This window comes from Ostrinia furnacalis, unplaced genomic scaffold, assembly GCF_004193835.3.
Source record: "Ostrinia furnacalis isolate ACB-3 unplaced genomic scaffold, ASM419383v2 OfSCF2870, whole genome shotgun sequence".
Classification (NCBI taxonomy): domain Eukaryota; kingdom Metazoa; phylum Arthropoda; class Insecta; order Lepidoptera; family Crambidae; genus Ostrinia; species Ostrinia furnacalis.
Window position 1 is genome coordinate 312,492 of NW_021133109.1, and position 19,949 is coordinate 332,440.

General features: G+C 37.5%; 1 protein-coding gene across 5 annotated transcripts in view; it reads right to left on the reverse strand.

The window, feature by feature from the left end:
• Nucleotides 1–395: 395 nt before the first annotated feature.
• The window catches only part of LOC114356706 (monocarboxylate transporter 10), a 39,145-nt gene continuing 19,591 nt past the window's right edge, over nt 396–19,949 (reverse strand). For 4 of the 5 annotated variants that reach the window (XM_028310026.1, XM_028310025.1, XM_028310024.1 and 1 more), the window contains 7 exons: nt 15,822–15,947; nt 4,975–5,063; nt 4,774–4,889; nt 4,503–4,688; nt 3,386–4,414; nt 3,073–3,198; nt 684–2,747 (listed from right to left, as the gene is read on the reverse strand). In XM_028310026.1, the coding sequence (XP_028165827.1) occupies nt 2,596–2,747; nt 3,073–3,198; nt 3,386–4,414; nt 4,503–4,688; nt 4,774–4,889; nt 4,975–5,063; nt 15,822–15,947 (1,824 nt within the window). In that variant the 3' untranslated portion in view covers nt 684–2,595. Of the gene's footprint in view, nt 2,748–3,072; nt 3,199–3,385; nt 4,415–4,502; nt 4,689–4,773; nt 4,890–4,974; nt 5,064–15,821; nt 15,948–19,949 lie in introns of all 5 variants that reach the window. The other variant, XM_028310022.1, reaches the window with a different exon arrangement.

The window sequence follows — 19,949 nt, forward strand, 5'->3', positions numbered from 1 at the left end:
AAGTGCTTTGAGTGTAGATAATAAATAAATCTTTAGACAATTTCACACATCGCCAGCTAGCCCCAAAGTAAGCAACTTAATGCTTGTGTTATGGGTGCTAGCTTAACGGATATACTACTTATATACTTTTTTTTTAATACATACATATTATACATAGTAACACCCAGACCCGTCACAGAAATTAAAATTCATCATTTCAATTTCTGCCCGGCCGGGAATCGAACCCGGGACCTCTTGGCATAGAAGCACGTTCTGAACCAATACACCAAACGGCCGACAATGATGATGATTCTGATGATTGATTTTCACGGGATAATTTCCGCAGGAGACATATTTATTAGTTGTGGGCATGGATGGACCGACCTATAATTATTGTAGGAACAGTAAAACAACAGTTGTCAACAAATTATGTTTATTCAATTACGATTTTGTGGCTAAGAGTAAAAATAACCTCGGGGTTGGTCAAATGTTCACTCGCTCGCACCAAATCACCGAAGGCTGAGGACGGCTGCTTGCTCTACCAAGATCTTAGACCTTAGACCGCTCAACAATGGGAAACTATAACTTAAAGACCCACCCACCCAAGGGTCTTAGTTTATAGTAGGTATGTACCTTCCTATAAACTTTAACGAAATACTAAATCTTCACAACAATAATAATATAGATATTTAATATTTCGTTAGGCGTGTAAGTGTAGGTACGTTAACAAAAACAGCCATGGCTTTTAACAATTTCAATACCACTCAATTTTTATTTTAATAATTTAAGTATTAAATTACCGAAATCTGCACGGAATTTAAAAAGAGAGAATATAATAATAAAATCATTAACTGTGATGTAAGTTTTGTATTGCTTAGATACTTAATTTCTATAGTTTGAGTTTACCAGTTAAACAGCACAATAATAAATCATTGATAGATCGCAAGCAGCTCAACACAACTTGTATAGCGATGGTGCATACTCCTCTTGATTCACACAAAAAATCATAGTCACCATCAACAAATACTTGCCAAAATGGCAATAAATAAAATTAGCAACTCAAAAAATATAAACCGCCAATAAGTCTATATCAACAAACCTATCAAAAAACTTGCATGTATTTACAAAAAAAGTAAATTCGACGAGAATTGACCAGATTCGTTCCAGATTAAATAATATAATACATATAAATATTCTAATGGGATTCATTCTTTATAAAAAGCGTCTATGTCTATGTTTTTCATCTCCGAAGACGCAGTAATAAATTTATTTATCATTTGTTAAAGTAAGGCTAGTGTCTTTGTTTAGATAAGTCAACCTTTTAAAGGACCCTGTATAAATAAATAAATACCTAATTTAAAATCCATCCATGAGTTTACAACTCGATAAATACTTACACAATTTGCAAACTCGGAAATATTAATAGTTATTTAGTAACTTATTATTAGGCTCTCGTAAATTGTTTATTAAATTAATTATTATGAATAATCATAGAAAGTTTTTGATTTTAAGATGAACAATTACCTATAGTATTTTCAAAAGTAAAACAAAATTGCGCGGAGAGTTAAATATGAAAAGAAAATCTACATCCAAACTACAACACAAACGAGAGAGGTATTGAGTTGATATAGAAATACGTAGGTCAAGATTTAAGTTTTATGAGAGAGACAAATGACTATGATTTCTTAGATACAACGTAAAATATACCTACTAAAAGACCACAGCCACAATTGTAGCACTTAATTCTAAGAGTTACGACCAATGTTAAAGAAAAAGTCTGTTAAAGCCATCGTAAATAGAGTACAATGGCATTCGGAACATGAATCCAAACAGGCTCTCACAAAATATTAATAAAATTAACTACGATCGTTCGTAGACAAATATATCACTTCGTACAATAAGGCACAAACATTAACTACAATACAATCATATAAAATCACTCATGCATTCTGATATGCAATACCTTAAAATAAAATAAAATGTATAACAAGAGTCTTACATTATGCACCGCTTTAAGGGTTAGGTTACACGAGTTAGGTACATAATTCAAGTAACACATAAGTACTTTACAATATTAAAGTACATTTTGGCTTCAGATCATTTCGTGTCTGTTTCAGCTTCGACAAAACTGCGAAATAATCTACACTTTCGAGTCTTTGTACTTTTTATTAATCTAAACCTATTTTAAATGCATTATTCTGACTTATCTGAGCCATTGCTATAGCAATCCATTGCAGTTTTGTCAAAGGGTCACTGACGGGAATGTTTTCCAATTTACATTTAGTTTAATATTCGAGGTTCGTTCACAGGTTTCTTCGTCACTGTAATTTCCTTACCAATATAACTACTTTGTACATCTTGTAAATTTGTAAACGGATAGGAAAGGACGTTGGCATCTATCCAGGCGTCTAAGGCTCGCATTCAAAGTTTTAAGTCCATTTCGCAGAGGCTGTTTAGTGAAGCTACGTCGAATGCCAGTCAAAGAAATCGTACGCACATCGGGAGGTTACTCCCAGCCCAGAATAGATGCACTGTTTAGGGTTTTTTGGCACCAATGTCTCTCAACCCAGATATAGTTCAGTATCGCAGTGAACTTTCCGTTCAGGCGTTGACCGATCACACTTTTGGTGAGCTGTTTTGTTTCTTGCGCGACTTCTCCCATTTGCTGACCATGTCCACTGGGTAGCACATGACGGCCGACAGCAGGAGGAAGCCGCCTGATACGTAGAATGATATGTCGTAACTCTTCGTTTGGTCGTACAAAATACCTGAAAATCAGAAAAGAACAACATTAATATCTGCTAAGAACTTGTGGTCAGCTACATCATACCTAACTTATCAAACTTTTGTCGTTCGTCTCTGCCAATACCTTAAACAGTTACCTACGCAAGTATCAATACAAATGATGCGGTAATTAACATGTCATTGGAAACCGCTTGCATAATGTTTGGCGCCGACTGACCACTGCCCTTTGCGACTAAGATAGGCTCAGTGCCAAATTCCGATCGTCATGCGTACAGTGCCCTCATGATTATTGAGTAATCAGCTAATAGGCGTATAGACTAAAATGCACAACAGTTATTCAAAACTCACCAGCAATTGGATTGCCCAGTAACGCGCCGAGTCCTTGGAAGAGCAAGAAAAGTCCGAAGCAGTTTGTGAGCTGCTCCAAGCCTAGGTATTCAACCACTAGGATTGACCGAAGAGACGCGAAGCAAGCTGCAAGAAAAAATAAATTTATGAAATACTGTATTTTTGGTATCAGAATTGTTTTTCATTTCATGGTGGTATTTTAGACCGCGGGACGTGCCATAAAGATTTGCGAAAATCGATGGAGGGAAAGCCCCCGTACAAGAGCTTTATAAGTAGTCCTCAATATAATAATAGCAAATTATCTTGAACTTACCAACAGCTAGACCGAAGACAACCGTGTAGCCAAACTGGTAAGCATCGTGGTAGCAGAGGCCACTGAGCATTGTAGCGATCCCGCCAAGTGACAATGCGATGTTGTTTAGCCAAAGAGGAGACACCTTCGGCATCGAAGACATCAATCCACACATGATACGACCGACAATATTCGACACTCCAATTGCTGACACCAACCAATCGCTCGACGCCTCATTCGCGTGGTTGTCAAGTGCTCTCTGCTTAGCATACATGTACGGCACGAAGAATCCCAGCATCGTGAAAAATCCACTCACAGCTAAGATTACAAATGTCGGTGATCGGAAGAGACTGACGTCTAACATTGTGGCTAATGCCCTTCTCATAGCCTCGGGGCAAACCCGACACGTGTCTGACTCTTCCTCTTGCGCGTCCTCCTTAGTCGGGACATGAGTTACAGCCAAATGGTAGCCGAGAGATGTACGCGAAGTATATTGGGGCAATCTAGTCAAACTGGCACCGAAGAAAATATCATCACGGTAGAATGGTCTGGCCAAATCAGCGTGTGAGCGGCGAGAGTTCGGGTGTCTGGTCACGACTTTGATAGCGGACTCGAGCAGCGGTTCTGTATTGTCAATGTTACTGTTGGAGTCTTCTTGCTCATCCTTCTCCGCGACTGGAACGTCGATGAACAGAGGTTTATTGCCGAGGGTATTCTTTATAGCACCAGCAGTGGCAGAAGATCTCCTACTAAACTGACTCAAGTGCGAGCTGCTACCTCGGAATACTTCTTCGGCTGTGGGGTACCGGGTGTTATTCGCAACTCCCATCCACGTGTGCGGGCTTACTTTGTTGGTAAACCTCATTTCTGGCGGCATAGATATGCCCGAGTCAAATTTATTGTGCAGTTTAAGCATAGAGTTGAGTTTTTCTACAGCTTCTTCGTGACGGCGTGATGCATCTTCCTCCTCAGATTGGTCAGCGAGAGTTACACGAACTGGGTTAATCGGTCGGAACAAGCTGCCGAACGCCACGCAAAGAAGAAGCATTCCTGAAGAAGAAAACAACTGTTAGAATCATATCTCTGATGAACAATTTCTGATAGCATTCATGCAATCCAGTGTTATTGAAATAAATACCTGCATGAACAAGAACTGTTATCCTCCAACCGTATGTTTTGTTCAAAGTATCCGTTAGTGGAGCCATTACGAAGGTCCCGACTCCTGAGCCGCAAAGAGCCAAGCCTGTGGCCAGAGCGCGCCATTTCTCAAAGTAGAATCCCACAGTTAGCACAGCTGGCATGTAGATCATGCATAGACCAATTCCTGAAAGTAAAAAAAAAAATATTAGTCATAAGTTGTCTTTGAATAAGTAGTTTTGTCTATAGTTTGAAGTAAGGCAATTCTTTACCTCCTATGACACCGTAAACGAGATAGAGGTATTCCACACTGGTTGCGTAGAAAGAGACAGCGAAGGCTGCGCTTGATATGATACTTCCCACAATAGTCACCACTCGAAAGCCATATCTGAAAGTAAGTTTGGACGAATAAGAATACGACCGCAATGAAATCATAATGATCTATTGTATTTTTAGCGACAATAGATACTTACTTGTTTGCTAAAGCGGAAATAAAAGGTCCAGCCAGTAGGTAGAATCCTGCTAGCAAAGAATTAACTGGCGCCACCTCCCCTTCGCTGATCTGTAACAAGGAATAAAACGGATATTAGCGCAAGGCAAACAACATTCTGCTACATTCGAAAACTCCTTTTTTAGCAACAATACGTAATTTATTGTAGGAAGCTAAATAAGTGGAATATCTATGATTCCCACGCTTTGCTGATAAGCGCACAAGGCCTGCCACCTGTTACATTTGATTCGGCGCAAGCGCATTGAATTAACTTAAGGTAAACGGCTACTAGTTCGTGATAGTACGTAAGTTCGTAAGTTTTTTTTCTAGCTCAAATAATAAGCAAATGGAATATTATTTATAAAAATTCTTTATTACTATAAAAACTCTATTATTTAAGCTATCTAAAAAACCAAGTACCAACATTGTGGCGCCAAAAATGAGAGCAATACGAAGCTTCAAACTCTCAGAGAGCCAAAAACAGCCGTGCGGCGTGAAAATGTTGCTCTCACCGTAAGGTTAGCGCTCCAACTTCTTAAGCTTATAAAGAGGCGAAGAAACGTCCATTTGCATAAAACTTGTAATAGTGGTTTCATGTGTTCCTTGACAATTGATTTGGCTTAGAAAAAAGTTATATGAAAACGTAGAATTCCTTTAAAATTGCGATTAATTGACTCACGAAATAGCGTACATATTATTTTTCGGGTGTCCCCTGTTTCGTGATACTACCGAATCAAGGATATTATGGATAATATTTTGATAGATGGTTTTTAAATAATTATTTATGATAATTGAAATGTAAGTTATGAAACAAATAATGCATTTATTTAAGTTTCTNAATAGTTATTAAGGTGCCTGTGAACGGACAGCCGCTCGGGCGTGCGGAAATAAGAAAAACCTTCGGTTAAAATGAAGATGTATTTCAGCAATAAAATGCCCACAACGGCTATCAAAAAAATCCAACTTCAAACTAAACAAAAGGTATCAAAAGTAATAAAAAAAAAGTATAAAAACATAGACAATATAAAAAAAGAGGTTGGTCCACCAATCGGTTCCCAACATCCTCCCCTCCTGTGGCGAAGCCACACTACTCTAGGGGTGCACCGACAGGTGGATCAGCCTGGATGGAATGGGGATGAGGCACCTAAGATGGCATGAACGGTGTAAGGGCTTCAGGGCAATCGGGGTCGGCTGATATCTCTGCAGTGGGCTATTGTGAATAAAAGCTCTTCCTTGGGCGTACGTTCTCGGAGCATGGCATACAAGGCAGTCTCTACGGGGCGTCATATGCGGAGCCACTGGCGGTTGAAAGGACCAAGAAATGCCAGGGTTGGCTCCAGTTTCTGCCATGGACTTCAATATGTTGGAAGCGCCGACGAAAGCCGTCCCACTGTCGGGAAAAATCTTCAATGGAGCGCCGCGTCGTGCAATAAAACGCCTCCAACGCCACGAGCGCGCTGTCTGTCGATAAACTGGCCACCAGCTCCAAATGGATCGCTCTCGCAGTCAAGCAGGTGAAGAGTGTGATCCAACGTTTCTTATGCCTTCGCCCCACTGTGATTTGAACTGGACCCATGTAATCTAGCCCCACGTAAGTAAAGGACGTAGGTGATGTGCTAGTCTTTCCGGAGGTAGGTCTCCAATGGGCGGAGTCATGGCTTTCGCCTTGTTAAGAATGCACCAGACTCACTGTAAGACGATGGATCGAATGGAGGCCCGCAGATAAAGCACCCAAAAACCTTGACGGACTGCATTCATCACAAGTCTTGGTTGGGCGTGCGCAGCTTTCTGGTGGTGATGATGTCTTAACATAAGCTGTACAGTTCTATGCCGGCCATCCAGGAGCATGGGACGCTTTGTCGAAACTGGAGCTATCGATGCGACCGCGGAGTCGTTCAATGTTGCATGTTCATTGTCCATATACGGTGCGAGCTTCCAAAATCGGCTCCGCTTTTCAACTGGGACAGACCTTTGCAGTGCCTCATATTCCTCCGAGAAGGATTCCTTCTGGTAACTCCTGAATATATGTTGGTCAGCCCTCAGCAAGTCCTCGGCTTCAAGAGGTTTCAAAAGCTTCACGAAATGACAAGATGAGGATGGACGTCGTGAATGATGATTTAAAAGATTATCCAAACGAGTCGAAATTAATTTTGAATTTATTCGATTCCTAAGAATTTTGATAAATTGGTGCGCGCGAGCAGTCGCGCGCACAAATCTCAGCCAAACAGAAAAACGCGTTGAATCTGCTACGACCGGAATAGACGTATCTACCGTTACATGAATGCTATCAACGTTCTTAAATTCTCGAAAGCATTCTTTACTTAGAGCTGACGAAGGTTCAGTATTTCGCCAAAGCTTCAACTGGTCGCTGGGTAAGGCCTCATCCCAGCCAACCTTGGCTGTCCAGGTAGCCTGGAGGAGGATTCGTCCGTGAATAGTAAATGGCGATAAAATGCCCATCGAATCAATCAAACGCATAAAATAGGAAAGTGTATCGCGTTTGATCAACCTGGACGGAACCTCCTCAGGGAACTCAGGACGAAAGCTTAAAACATCACCAAATTGACCGCTCGAGAGACGGTCGTCTAGAAGGCGAATAGTTCGTTGCTGTTGAGACCCAAATGATTGCGGGAGTTTAGACACACCGAGNTTCGGCGGTAAATTTCACTTCTTACAATTTACTTTCAGTGTACTAGTTCTCATTTAGTTGCTCTGAGAAAGATTCGGAAGTATAAGTATCTGCGTAGACGGTAAATATTTCCGCAGTCTGTCTGGTCCACTGGCCTTGTTCTTCAGACGCTTTAGGATTGTCACAACTCTGTCCATTTATTGGCCAATTAACAAATTAAGGAGTTATACTTCCTATTTTCTAAATGTTATTTGCGTAATCATTTTTATTCCTACGCGGAAACAGAGTGAATCACCATAATGTAAAGGTATGCAAAAGGTACGGTTCCGATCTGCAACTGCCTACAGCACTTCCACTAATATCAGAACAGGTGGTTATTCACCTTGACTGTGTCAACACTGTCTGCCTATAAAATGAATGACCCGTATATACCGATAGAACTGCAACGTGCACGAAGCCATACAAGTAGGTACACGAGCCACACCCACTCTTTGAATTTTATGCTCAGACTCAAAGGCTAGTACCTATTCAACAATAGGATATGACTAGATCGATATTGCAGCTGTTGGTACACTGTTCCTTCTATTAAATCTGACCTCTATTTTCCAAACAGTAAAGTTCAAAAGAATCCGTGACATGTTTGTTTGCAAAAAGCTTTGTGCTTGTGTGGTCCTGTTGACATAACCACGGCGGGCAAACTTCTTAGGAGGCCATTTGCTGTAACGGGACCTAGCTTGGGCAAGTAATAGATGCTGCATATTAAATAAGTTCCATCCGCCCGAAGACTTGTATTTATAAAATAGACACTGGCTAGACTAACTTTATCTGTATGACTATGCTAAGCGCATGCAGATTTTACGCCATTATACATTCACCTATATGTAGATAAATATTGTAGAACTAGATATAATAGGCAGTTTTCTAATTATAGATGTATAAAGACTCTTGTGCACTGATCGAGGTCTTAGGTTTTAATGGAAAAAGACAAGCCTTGACATAGTACCTACTCGTATCTACATAATTTAATTGAACAACCAATGTCACATACACCTATTAAAATATACCCAGTACTTTAATGTAATAATTATAACACGTGTACCGACGCGAACTCCTTTAAGTAATACTTACCTAATTTCTTAACATTTAGGATAACAGTTACTGTTAAAGGTGGAGTTAATTTTGACTCCGAATACAAGTCAAAAGGCCGCTAATACTTAAATATAGAGTTCAACATATCACATGCTTCCGAGATGGCAATTAGAAAGAAAGAAAAATAATTAACTTACTAGATGTATATGCACGGTTTTTCCAAAATTAACTGAAGTCCAATGCCGCATTAATTTCACGCATTTTGTCCTTTACTAACCAACATTAATAAACAAATGCATAAACTCTAATTAAAATAGATTCTTCTTGTTCATTTTGCCAGACGTTCCTCTGCAAGCGTCGTAGTTTTTGTTTTTAACCCTTAATCGAACAGGAAGGCTCTAATTCTTCGTTGTTTTTGGATCTTATCGCAAGGCAATAAAGTTCAAAGTGATGAGAGTAATATTATTAACTGGTTGAGGTTTAACAGTACCTAAATCATTGGCAGTGTTGCATTCCCAGCGTGCCTGCATTTGCATTGTAAATTATGTTTGCGATCTCTGTAAACGATACTTGCTCTCAACAATCGGTTATAAATAACTGAGCGCTAACTTAATATTTATTGACAGTTGCTAATTTAGTGGTCGGTGATTTCGATAATGTAAATGGGTAATTTTATTTTAGTGGGTCGATTTATTACAACCATCAATACTATATTTTCAGCATTATTAGCATGGATTTTAATGTCAAATCTTCTTCTCAGGCCACTTTGAATTTTTAGTTCTATTTCTTAACCATATTACTCGTACGATTCTGGATAAATCCTACTAATATTATAAATGCAAAAGTTTGGATGTCGGGATGTCTGGATGTTTATTTCTTTTACGCAAAAACTACTGAACGGATGTTGATGAAACTTTACAATATTATTGTTTATAACCCAGAATAACATATAGGCTATAATTTATGTCGATCTTTGACAAACTAAATTTCATGTGGGTGAAGCTGCGGGCAAAAGCTGGCCTTACATAATAGACGAGTAAAAAATGTACCTACCTACTTCAAATAATGTATTTTTATTGTACAGCCACACATATTGATGTTATCTATGCCGGAAAGAGCATGGCCATGAAAAATCGTAATTAACTCGACAGGGCATTGTGTGGCACGAACCAGCAGGATGGGGCTTCCAAAACCCGCGAAAACTGGTTTTACGCTGAAATAACTGCCTGGGTAAATAGCAAGAGAATAAAATTATAGTTTAAATTAGATTAATTAAATTTATTATAATGAAACGCATTAGAATTGGCATTATGAATATTTGATGCTTTTATTGGTTTTGTTAAACTTTTTTGTATCTAACTTGAACAATTAAGGCATCCTCATAATAATATGCGCGCTGAACACGCTAAGTAAAAAGTTTGTTTACTTACGTCGGTATCGTTAATGCGTGTTTATAAAGGGTTACCTACACCATATCGAAAATCAAAATATCGAATGCTCAAAATACCGAACGTTCAGAATATCGAATTTACAAATGATCGAACGATCAAAATATCGAATGATTAAAATATCGAAAAATCAATATAGGGGCCATTCTTATTCTTACGCATTTTTGTGTGAGATGTAAGAATAGCATATGTTTTTAAAGAAAATCAGTGCACTGTATATTAATTTACTTAGTAAAATACCTCTATTAACTAGGCTCAATATCATTTTTATCATAAAACTATTAGAAGAATATTAAAAAAAAGTTACAAGTCCAAAATGTCACGGACCGTGTAGTGTGAGATTCCCGGATTTGGACATACAATATTTTTTTCTGAAGAGATGTTATGTTATTTTGATAAATATTACAGTAATTATGCAAGATTATGCAAGATGTTATATAAGACTGTTAAAAATTTATGTCAATAATAATTACCATTTTTGATTTTGAACACCAAACATTGTGTGAGCAGTTTTTGTGTCACAACCACGTGCGCCACTTTAAATATGCATAACTCGGTAAAAAACTATCTTTGATATTGACATCCCTTGCTAAGTTTTTTTAGAACAGTAACATTGTCATCTTATTACATTTGCAAATGGCTGAACGTAGTGAGTGAGCCGCAAAAAATTATTTCCTATTTATTTGAAAAAAGGGACAACCATAACACGTCCATCGCGTGTACGGTTTTTAAAGGTAGGTATCAATGTCACGCTATTGTTTGAAACATAATTATATACCTCATGCAGTATAGTTTCAGATAATTGCATAAGATCTGCTAATTCACAGATAGTTTTTTGGATATATCGGACACGTTCCAAATTGTCACGGCCATGGTATTAAAAATGTGTCACTACCGCAAACTATTTAAGTACATGGTCGTGACGTTACAACGCGTGGTTGTGACATTCTATTTTTATTATTTTAATAGTTTTTGTTGTTCTGCTAAATTATTTTGTGTATTGTGCAATTTTTAGGAGTAGCCTTTTAGTAAGTATACTTATTTTTCGATAGTATGATTTTCTAGATGCCACGAAGGAAAAATTATTGCACTTTCTAATTTCTGCAGTAATATCAAATTTTACTGAGACAGCTCCCGGTAAAGGCCCTGCAGAGGTGGTCGGAGTTGTTTTAAAAGAAATTGCTATTAACCATATTTTTAGTGGTACGGTGACTATGAAACATGTTTAAGTTGTCAAAACCAACTGTTATGTGAATCCTACAGAAATCTCATTCGATACTTATTAGGTACTGTGTTTAAGATTTACTAATTTGTTAAGCATATCATATCGAAACCACGTAGGTAGCATATCGGAAGCATGATCAGATAGTGCCAGTAATAAAAAGTCTATTTTTTTATTATCTAGTAGATATATTAACTACCTGACGGTATTTTTGATCTCAATTTTAATTAAATTTTTGGATGTTCAGAAAAAAGTACATATTACCAAATAACACCTTTGTTGATGAAACGAATTTAGTGTATTTTATTGTTAATCAATTTAAACTATTATGATATAAATTTAACAACATGAATATTATTATTTACAGTAAAAATGTAAAACTGTCACATCCGTGTCATGCAGTGTCACAGCCGTGTTTACGTAGGCTATTTTGTTTCCTTGCCGAGGGCTTTAAGGTTGTCCATATACATCAAAAGTATGCTTTTGGTTTATACTTTCCATACACATCGCAAAAAGTTAAAAAAAAAATCTTTAATTTTTAAAAAAAAATTGGCACAAATTTAAGAATGGCCCATAGAGGTTTTAAGTAAATGTCATACGATTAATGTAAATAAAACATAAATTCTTAAAACATTTTATTTATTTCCCACTTTTGGGTACCATAGTCAACAAGGAACCCTTACCTCCATCTTTCTAGTATACTATGCAACGTAAGATCGACTTTCGATATTTTAATCATTCGATATTCTGAACGTTCGATATTTTGAGCATTCGATATTTTGATCGTTCGATATTCTGATCGTTCGATGAAACGTGTTCGATATTTTGTAATTCGATATTGTGTAGGTAGCCCGTTTCTAAATCGATAGTCAAATCAAGCATAATTATGATTATCGTTACCGAATCGAATGAAATCTCAAAATGCAACGTGAACAGTTAGCGGCGGTCTGGAGGCCGCGACCGTGCGTTGCCCCCTGCTGCTCTGCGGCCACATTCTTGCTCTGCACTGCACCGCATAGCCTTATTCCCAAGGACACTGGGATCAGAATCGACTAGTACCCACTTCATAAGCTGGAAATTACGAGGGCTGCAATTTTACGCGTTTCACGCGAGTGGAAAAGTTTCGTCCGCCTGGCGCCGGTGGAGAGTGCGCTCTTTTTAACGCGTGCGACTGATAATTAAACTAGCTTTTTATTTATATTCTGTATCTCGTTTTAACTCCCTGAAAATGTGGCTGTATACTTATATTGACGTATGCAAGAACATCTATGAATAGAGTTCGACAAAAAAGTCACCCTTAAAACTTCGTCGCGATTAATATGTAGAGTCCAACCAAATGCTAAATTATAGCTTTTTAGTTTTCATGAGTGGCTATGCTACGGGTAGACGGACCGGGTTCCTTGTCGACTACGGAACCCCGGAGATACGGGTCTCGGTCGTGGTATAATCCACACCACAGCGTAAATTGCACATTATATTACCCATCGGATACGCAGCAGGCCTCATGCGGGTCAGTTACTAACTTATTAGTTTCAAGCTGCGACATGATTTGGTCTAACCAAGTTAATTACAGGAAGCAAAGAAAATCGATTTCTGTTTTTTTTACGTTCACGTTAAGCCTACAATGGGTAACCTACTCTTATTATCCCCTAATTTTTAGAGTAATTAAAATGTAAATAATTTACCCACTACACGTTCAAATACGCATATTATAAAGGGCGATGTGCGTTTTAAGTCAGGAAAAAAGTTGCTAAAATAACCCATAAACGACTGACAAAAGTTGGAGGAGGCTTGTCTAAACAAGATCGAAACTTTGAAAGTTAATTTGTGAATAGTTATGAGTATATCTTAAAAGACCTTTGGTCACAATATTTCATCTATGTACTTCATAATTTATTCGTGACCAGCGCAAAAAATCAACCGCGATCAACTTCGATCTGTAAGTTTTTATTGCCACAGGATTTTCTTGTCGCCATGAATGGTTGCACTAATTTGAACATTGTTCATATAACTAAAAGGTTTTGTTTTGGAAAACATAACGATGTAGCCCATTGAATGAATGAATGAATGAATGGTTTGCCCGTAACCGCGAGTCGAGGCCTTGGCCTTAACATTATGGTAATAATAAACGAGTAACAGTGAGCGACTATTTACACATTCAGCACGAAACTTGTTTTGTGGCGTCTCAACGAGATTTTTTATGTCATTGTAATAAAAACGTTTTTATCTAAGTACCTACTCGTTGATAGACGTGGTATAACAGATCGGAGTAAAAAAAATACGCACGTTCCCTACCATGAAACAAAAAATATCACTTCCACGTGTAGTTAACCATTTATCAAGCAATAAACTCTGATGTTTAAAGCTCGGAACCAAAAATATACTCGTACTTACACGTAAAGTGTAACAAATGTAGAGTTTTTAATTAGGATTTTATTTAAATTCCGATCGTCAATCGCGTCAGAAAAGAAGGTGGAAAGAAAATAAGATGCATTTAAATTACACTGCGCTAAATGATTTTATGTTTATTAATTGTGGCAGTTGGCACCGCAACACGCGAATTTTTACCTTGACGATCTACAATTCTCGGCAGGTTAACAAATGACAGCAACGCGCCGGTTAAATCCCAAATTAAAAGCATTCTAGAAGATTCTCAGGGTATATTTGAGTTCATGTGTAACAGAAACAAAGGCCAAGAACCGATGGAGCGTAAGCCCGCCAGTAGCCGTCAGTGGCAGCCAAAGCGTGAATCCGCCGTTTTGCACCGATTAGTTAGCATTCGTTTTCTCACTGACCTACTTCTAGGACCAACCTTGGACGGTAACGAGTCTATTGGCCGGGCATTTTCCTGGACACAATTTATTGGACAAATCGTTTTCAATTCAATCGATCACAGTAGGCATATTTCATTCTTCAAACGGCTTAGCTTTAGCTTTGTCTACTTCGAACTTCCCCTAAATCTGCTGATTAATTTGATTTTGGATTTTGAAAGTTTTTAGTTATCATTTCTCACTGAATGGTTTGACTGTCACTATCACTGTCCTGGCCCTACAATAGATGCACGATGGGAACTAGAGGTGGTACTTCTAGTGATAACTTAATTTTATAGTACTTACTTGCGTGCACCTGATGCGTGGCAAAATTCGGTTAAAGCCGGGCCAAGATTCGGGTAAATAATAGGTATTAGCACTCTATTATCATTGTAATGTTTGTATCTAAAACGAAATTCCGATTTCTCGTAAAAAATATCTAGAAAAAGTTACCTCTAATAATAGATGACCATTAGATTCTGTCGCGGATTAGCATCGCAAAGCGTAGGTTGACATTACACATTACAGTTACGCAATATTACTATGCTCCCAGTTTTACGTGAATTCCGACGAACACGAGTTTGTGAAAGCTTTATTTTTTTAAAACAACATTCTCTCACTGTTTAAATAAATACACGATATATTTTAAGCTTCTTATTACAATCTAACCTTGATGAACGATCAGTCGTCACTGCGACCAGTTATTATCGAATCCTTCAATTGCAAAACTTAACTAAAATCTCCAGAAAAAACTTATTCTTCAGATAAGAGTCACCCAGTTTTTAAATATCAGTCCTTACTGTAAATAAGATAAACCACGATTGTCAATGTGTTATTTAGAGGCAGTAAGACAGCGAAAAAACCCGCGGAACCTTTCAATTTCGCTGAATCGACTGACGCAAATCGCGCCTGATCACGTGAGAGCTTCCTTTCCTGTCTTAAGTTTTGAATTAGCGACGAAAAACAGGTATTGTAATTAGAAGGCAGAGGTCAGGTTAGCTGGTCACGTCATATGGGAAACTATGTTTTAACAGAGTCGAGTGTGACGCGTGCCTTTACGCAGTCCGAGGGTGTGGTAGCGATTGTGACGTTAAAAATAGATTGCGCGAGAGCCGTTCGTGGCAAACTTATGGCACCTTAGAATGCAGACATACTTGCCGCGTTTGATGAAAAACAAGCATACTTACTTGGAATGCCATGAAAACTAGGTATACCTTTAATCTTAATTGGATTACATCAGATTTTTCGGATGTTTCCATGAAAAGTCATTTGTTTGCAATATTTTTTGTTATTCTAAAAAGGAACAGACTTTACTAGCAGCACCATGTAACAAAACTGAGATATTATTCTATATTGCAAGATCTGGGTTACTTTAGTGCTACGTTTCACACAATACGTTAGCCAAGTCGGCCAAACGGGTGGTTTGGTGGATCTTTCAATTGTGTCAGGAGATTGACCTTCCATCGATTGTTTATGGATAAGTAGGTATCTAGAATCGTGGAAAAAAACGTGGTATAAAATGAAGAAAACTGCCAGTTACCTAAAAAAAATGCTTGGAACCGTGTCGGCGACTCTACGATCGTCAAAGTAATTAATATTACTTAATAAGTAACTATTTAAAAAATAACTTACTTTAAATTCATCCCTAATTGAGTTTTTGAGCATTCCTCCTGAGAATATGATGCCGTCCACCATAAAGTTGCACATGAAGGACGCGACCACGACCACCCAGCCCCAACCGCCGTCTGGTGGCACCACCTGTTGAAAACAAGAATAATACATTAATATTGGGCAGCAAGGTTTTGGACTGGAGGCCGCCAGGCGCTGTAGGCTGCCACCAACCGGCCATTGTGGAAATCATTGGGGGAGGCCTATGTTCAGCCATGGACGTCCTATGGCTGAAATGATGATGATGATGAGACATTATAATATTTCATAATAACCAACTAAGGAATGTGGAACGAAGACTGGCACTTAGTCTCTATGTTTTCAGGTAATATGGCTTCACATAATTTGTTTCTTCAGCTTACAAATGAATGTAGATAGATGAGAGACTTAAAATAGTAACTTAGATAATATTGTAAGTATTTTACATGTTATTTATGTGGGTATCTTAGACTGACTGTAGGTATAAAGCACATGTTTTTTATAAAGACTCACGGGAAATCAACCACGTTAATAACTTGTGACGTAGTTAAACCGGCAAATAGGTATAACACTTTTCTTGTGGTCAACAGACCAAATCTTCAAGTAGATATCGTTGTAATTTATTTTGACCTTGTAGGATCCACGAAAACATTTTTTCTTTGCCTTACTAATTATTTCTAAATTATAGTAAGTAAAATTAATTGATAAAACTATAAGTAAAAAAACATTCATTACACAGTCTACGTTTGATGTTTTTGCATCCCCAGCGCATTCGACATTTGATACAATCACACATTTATCCATAATTGAAACTAGTTTTCAATAAGTTATCAAATACAATAACTTTAATTAAAAAGAAATAAAAATAAACAAACTTGTAAACAGCATAAATGACAGGAAACTTTGTTGACGTTTCAATTTTCAGAGGACTTTCATGAATGATAGTTTCTTTGCACGAGTTTCTATGTTTTTTTTCTTTTATTTATGATTTATTCTACTCAGTTTATCTTTTGGAGACTGCGATCTTAAACGCCTTGCAGAATTTATTTATTTATTTATTTATTTATTTATTTATTTATTTATTTATTTATTTATTATTCATTATTGAGCAATTACATATTTGATCCAAATAGCGTCCTAAATCCTTTTTAGGTTTGTCTAGACACTATTGTTCTCTATAAAAATAAAAATTCCTTACAAAGTTGGAAATGTGATGAGTCTCCTTTACTCTAGGCTCTACCTTTGTGCTACTATGATACTGATTTCAAAATTAGCCTAGTTACCGTAGCACATTTTCCAAAAATATGTGACTGTAATAAACAAATAGATCATTTACAAATTGCGAGAAACCGGTCTAAGGTGGAGCTTCTAGAAAATCCGAGACAGCAATTATCTAAATGTCCCCAAAGCGAGGGAATTGGATGGACAAGCCACAAGGTCACCCGTCGGCGAGAGGTGGCGTCGCGACGAGAGGCGGCGATGAAAGCATCAATGGTGTTACTATCGAGTAAAAAAGATAAAGGCCTATTCACAGGAGATCATTGTCCTACTAATATTATAGCTTATATTTAAACTGTTCTATTGCCAATCTGGTGCGCTAAGAATGGTTTGTCCAAGCAAAGAACTGTAAAACCTCGCAATCAATCACAGAGAGAGCACAAAGTTGAAGTTCAATGTTAATTGATGATAACAGTTGGAAAATATACAACACATATTTCATATCTAAACATGATAAGGAAAGAGAAATATACAGTTGGTTTCTAATCAAAACTAACTTATCAAAATAACGAATACCTTATTATAGGTAGTAATAATAGGCAGGTGTGAAATAGCCCCTATTCATTAAGTTAACTGTGCCAACATGAAGCCACCCTTGACGATTCAAGTAAACACGATGCTATCGATAACATCTTTCTTGGACTACTAGCTTTAGTTGAACCAATATTACGCATTTGAGTAAAGAAAACCATATTTCGTAACTGAAAACTATTGTTATATTTCAATGAGTTAAACGATACATAATAGGTATTCTGAACGGTTTTCAGTAAATAATCAAGAGGTATATTCCGAGTATGGGTAAGGTCCATGCCAGGAAATCGGTGAGGAAATCAGCCGCTCGATTCAAAATGTCTTTCCTCTTCTGCCACGCTTTGCTGAACGACATTTTGCTCTCTTATTTTGTACTCACAGCAAAAGAAGCAACATAGTCAAAGAAATCTCAGCAAAGGCCAACGAAATTGTCGCCAGCAAGCATACGTTGATCACTCTCTCTGCTACCTTACGTATGATCCTCCTCCTTCTTAATTTCTTTTCAAGTGCTGTCATTTTTGTAGACTCCCTTTGCTGTAAATCTTCTGGGGTTACCAGTTGCTGTTCCTATTTTTTACTGATGCGAGGTGGAGATGAGGAATCCAGTGCCTTCTTGGCTTGTCAGTTCACTGTATTGGCCATGTTTATGGTGTTAATATGATTGATATTTCGGGGCATCGCAACTACACGCCGACACACATTCTGATTTTATTTCGATTTTGTCCGTTTGAATCCTGGCTGGCTTACCCCAGTTGACTTTCTCAAAGTTTAGTATCACTGTGCTTATATGAAGGCATACTATAAATAATAAGAATGTGTCAATGTATTGTAGAAATGACATAGCAAATACATGGCGACATGTGGCTTTGCCCCATTTATTCGGGACTTTTACTAAAATCTATTAGCCATGTTGATTTTTCACGCGTTTGCCAATCCAAATGTCACATTTGCGAATGTTTTGTTTTTATTTTATTTTCATAACTTTTTTGATTTCCTGTAAAAAGGTTCTCTATAGTTTTTTCGTGAACCATAGATAGATGGTAATCATCACGTCCATCGATATAAAGTTGCTAACATTCTCAGGTTTAGCAATCAAGACAAGAAGAGTAGGTAGGTAAGTAATTGCACGATTACTGCATGGTTGCAATTGACATCTTATTATGGTATGATGAATTAAATAAGATGTAGTCGGCTCTTATACATGCATTTGGAAAAGGAAAGGACCGCCTAGAATTCCAGTAATATTACAGATCTAGAAACGGACTGGTAATAGCCCGGTATTGCATGTTTTCACCTGCAGGGTACACTTAAGTGCCATTTAAACTTAATACTTGACATCCGTTATCGATTATTATTACTTTAATTAGAACATTAGTACTAAGTCATTTATTTATCACCATTTAACGTAGTAGAAGTTATAGGAGAGTTTTAATAGATTTTTTTCAATTAAAATCATGGTGTATTAATTTTTCACGGATGTTTCACAAAAACGTACTTGCCTACCTAACTAATAGTAATTTCCAATCAATACGGCTGGTTATTTTCCAGTATTAATTGGTAATCTACCCAGTCCGTGTGCCGCTTGCAATAGAAACAAATGACTGTTTATGTCAGCGTGACTGAATAATCACAAAAGCTGACCTCAAGTTCAGTGTTATCTGTAGTTTTTGTAAGACGTCCGAGATTATTACACCAATATTAGCTTGTGTTTATTCATAACCCCTCTATCGTGCCTATATCAATAACCTTTGACTCGAGGGAGGCGTGTCAAAATAAGATAAAATTTGATAAAGCAATTAGGTATGTAGAGTGTGTCCTTTAATCGTAAAAGGCTATTTTTGATAACTTATCGGTTAAAAATCAAATCTTAAAGTAGGTTAGTATGCAGTCTTTGATATTTCAGTAACTTTAACTAAGTAACAACTGCCTATCCCTGGATTGTTCGGAGTTTGCTTTCTAGCGATAAGACCGCCTGTGATATAACGTTGCCGTTTATTACGTGTTCGTGTTGGTTAATGTTGTATGATACTTTTATTATCAACTCTATGAACCGTAAAATTGTGATGCAGACCTCTAAAAATTGGTGTTTTTGATTCTAAAAGAGAGGAATCTTCGGTCTTTTGATCTTTGCTACATACTCGTAGTTACATAATATAACACATAATAAGATCGAGTCATGAAACGCGCGTCGACGGCACCTGAAAAAAGGCGCTGTGCATGTCGTTTTCAACAGGCAGGTCATAGGTTTAAAGAGGTATAAGGTGAATGAAAGTTTTCTTGACATGATGCAAATTTTTACATTAT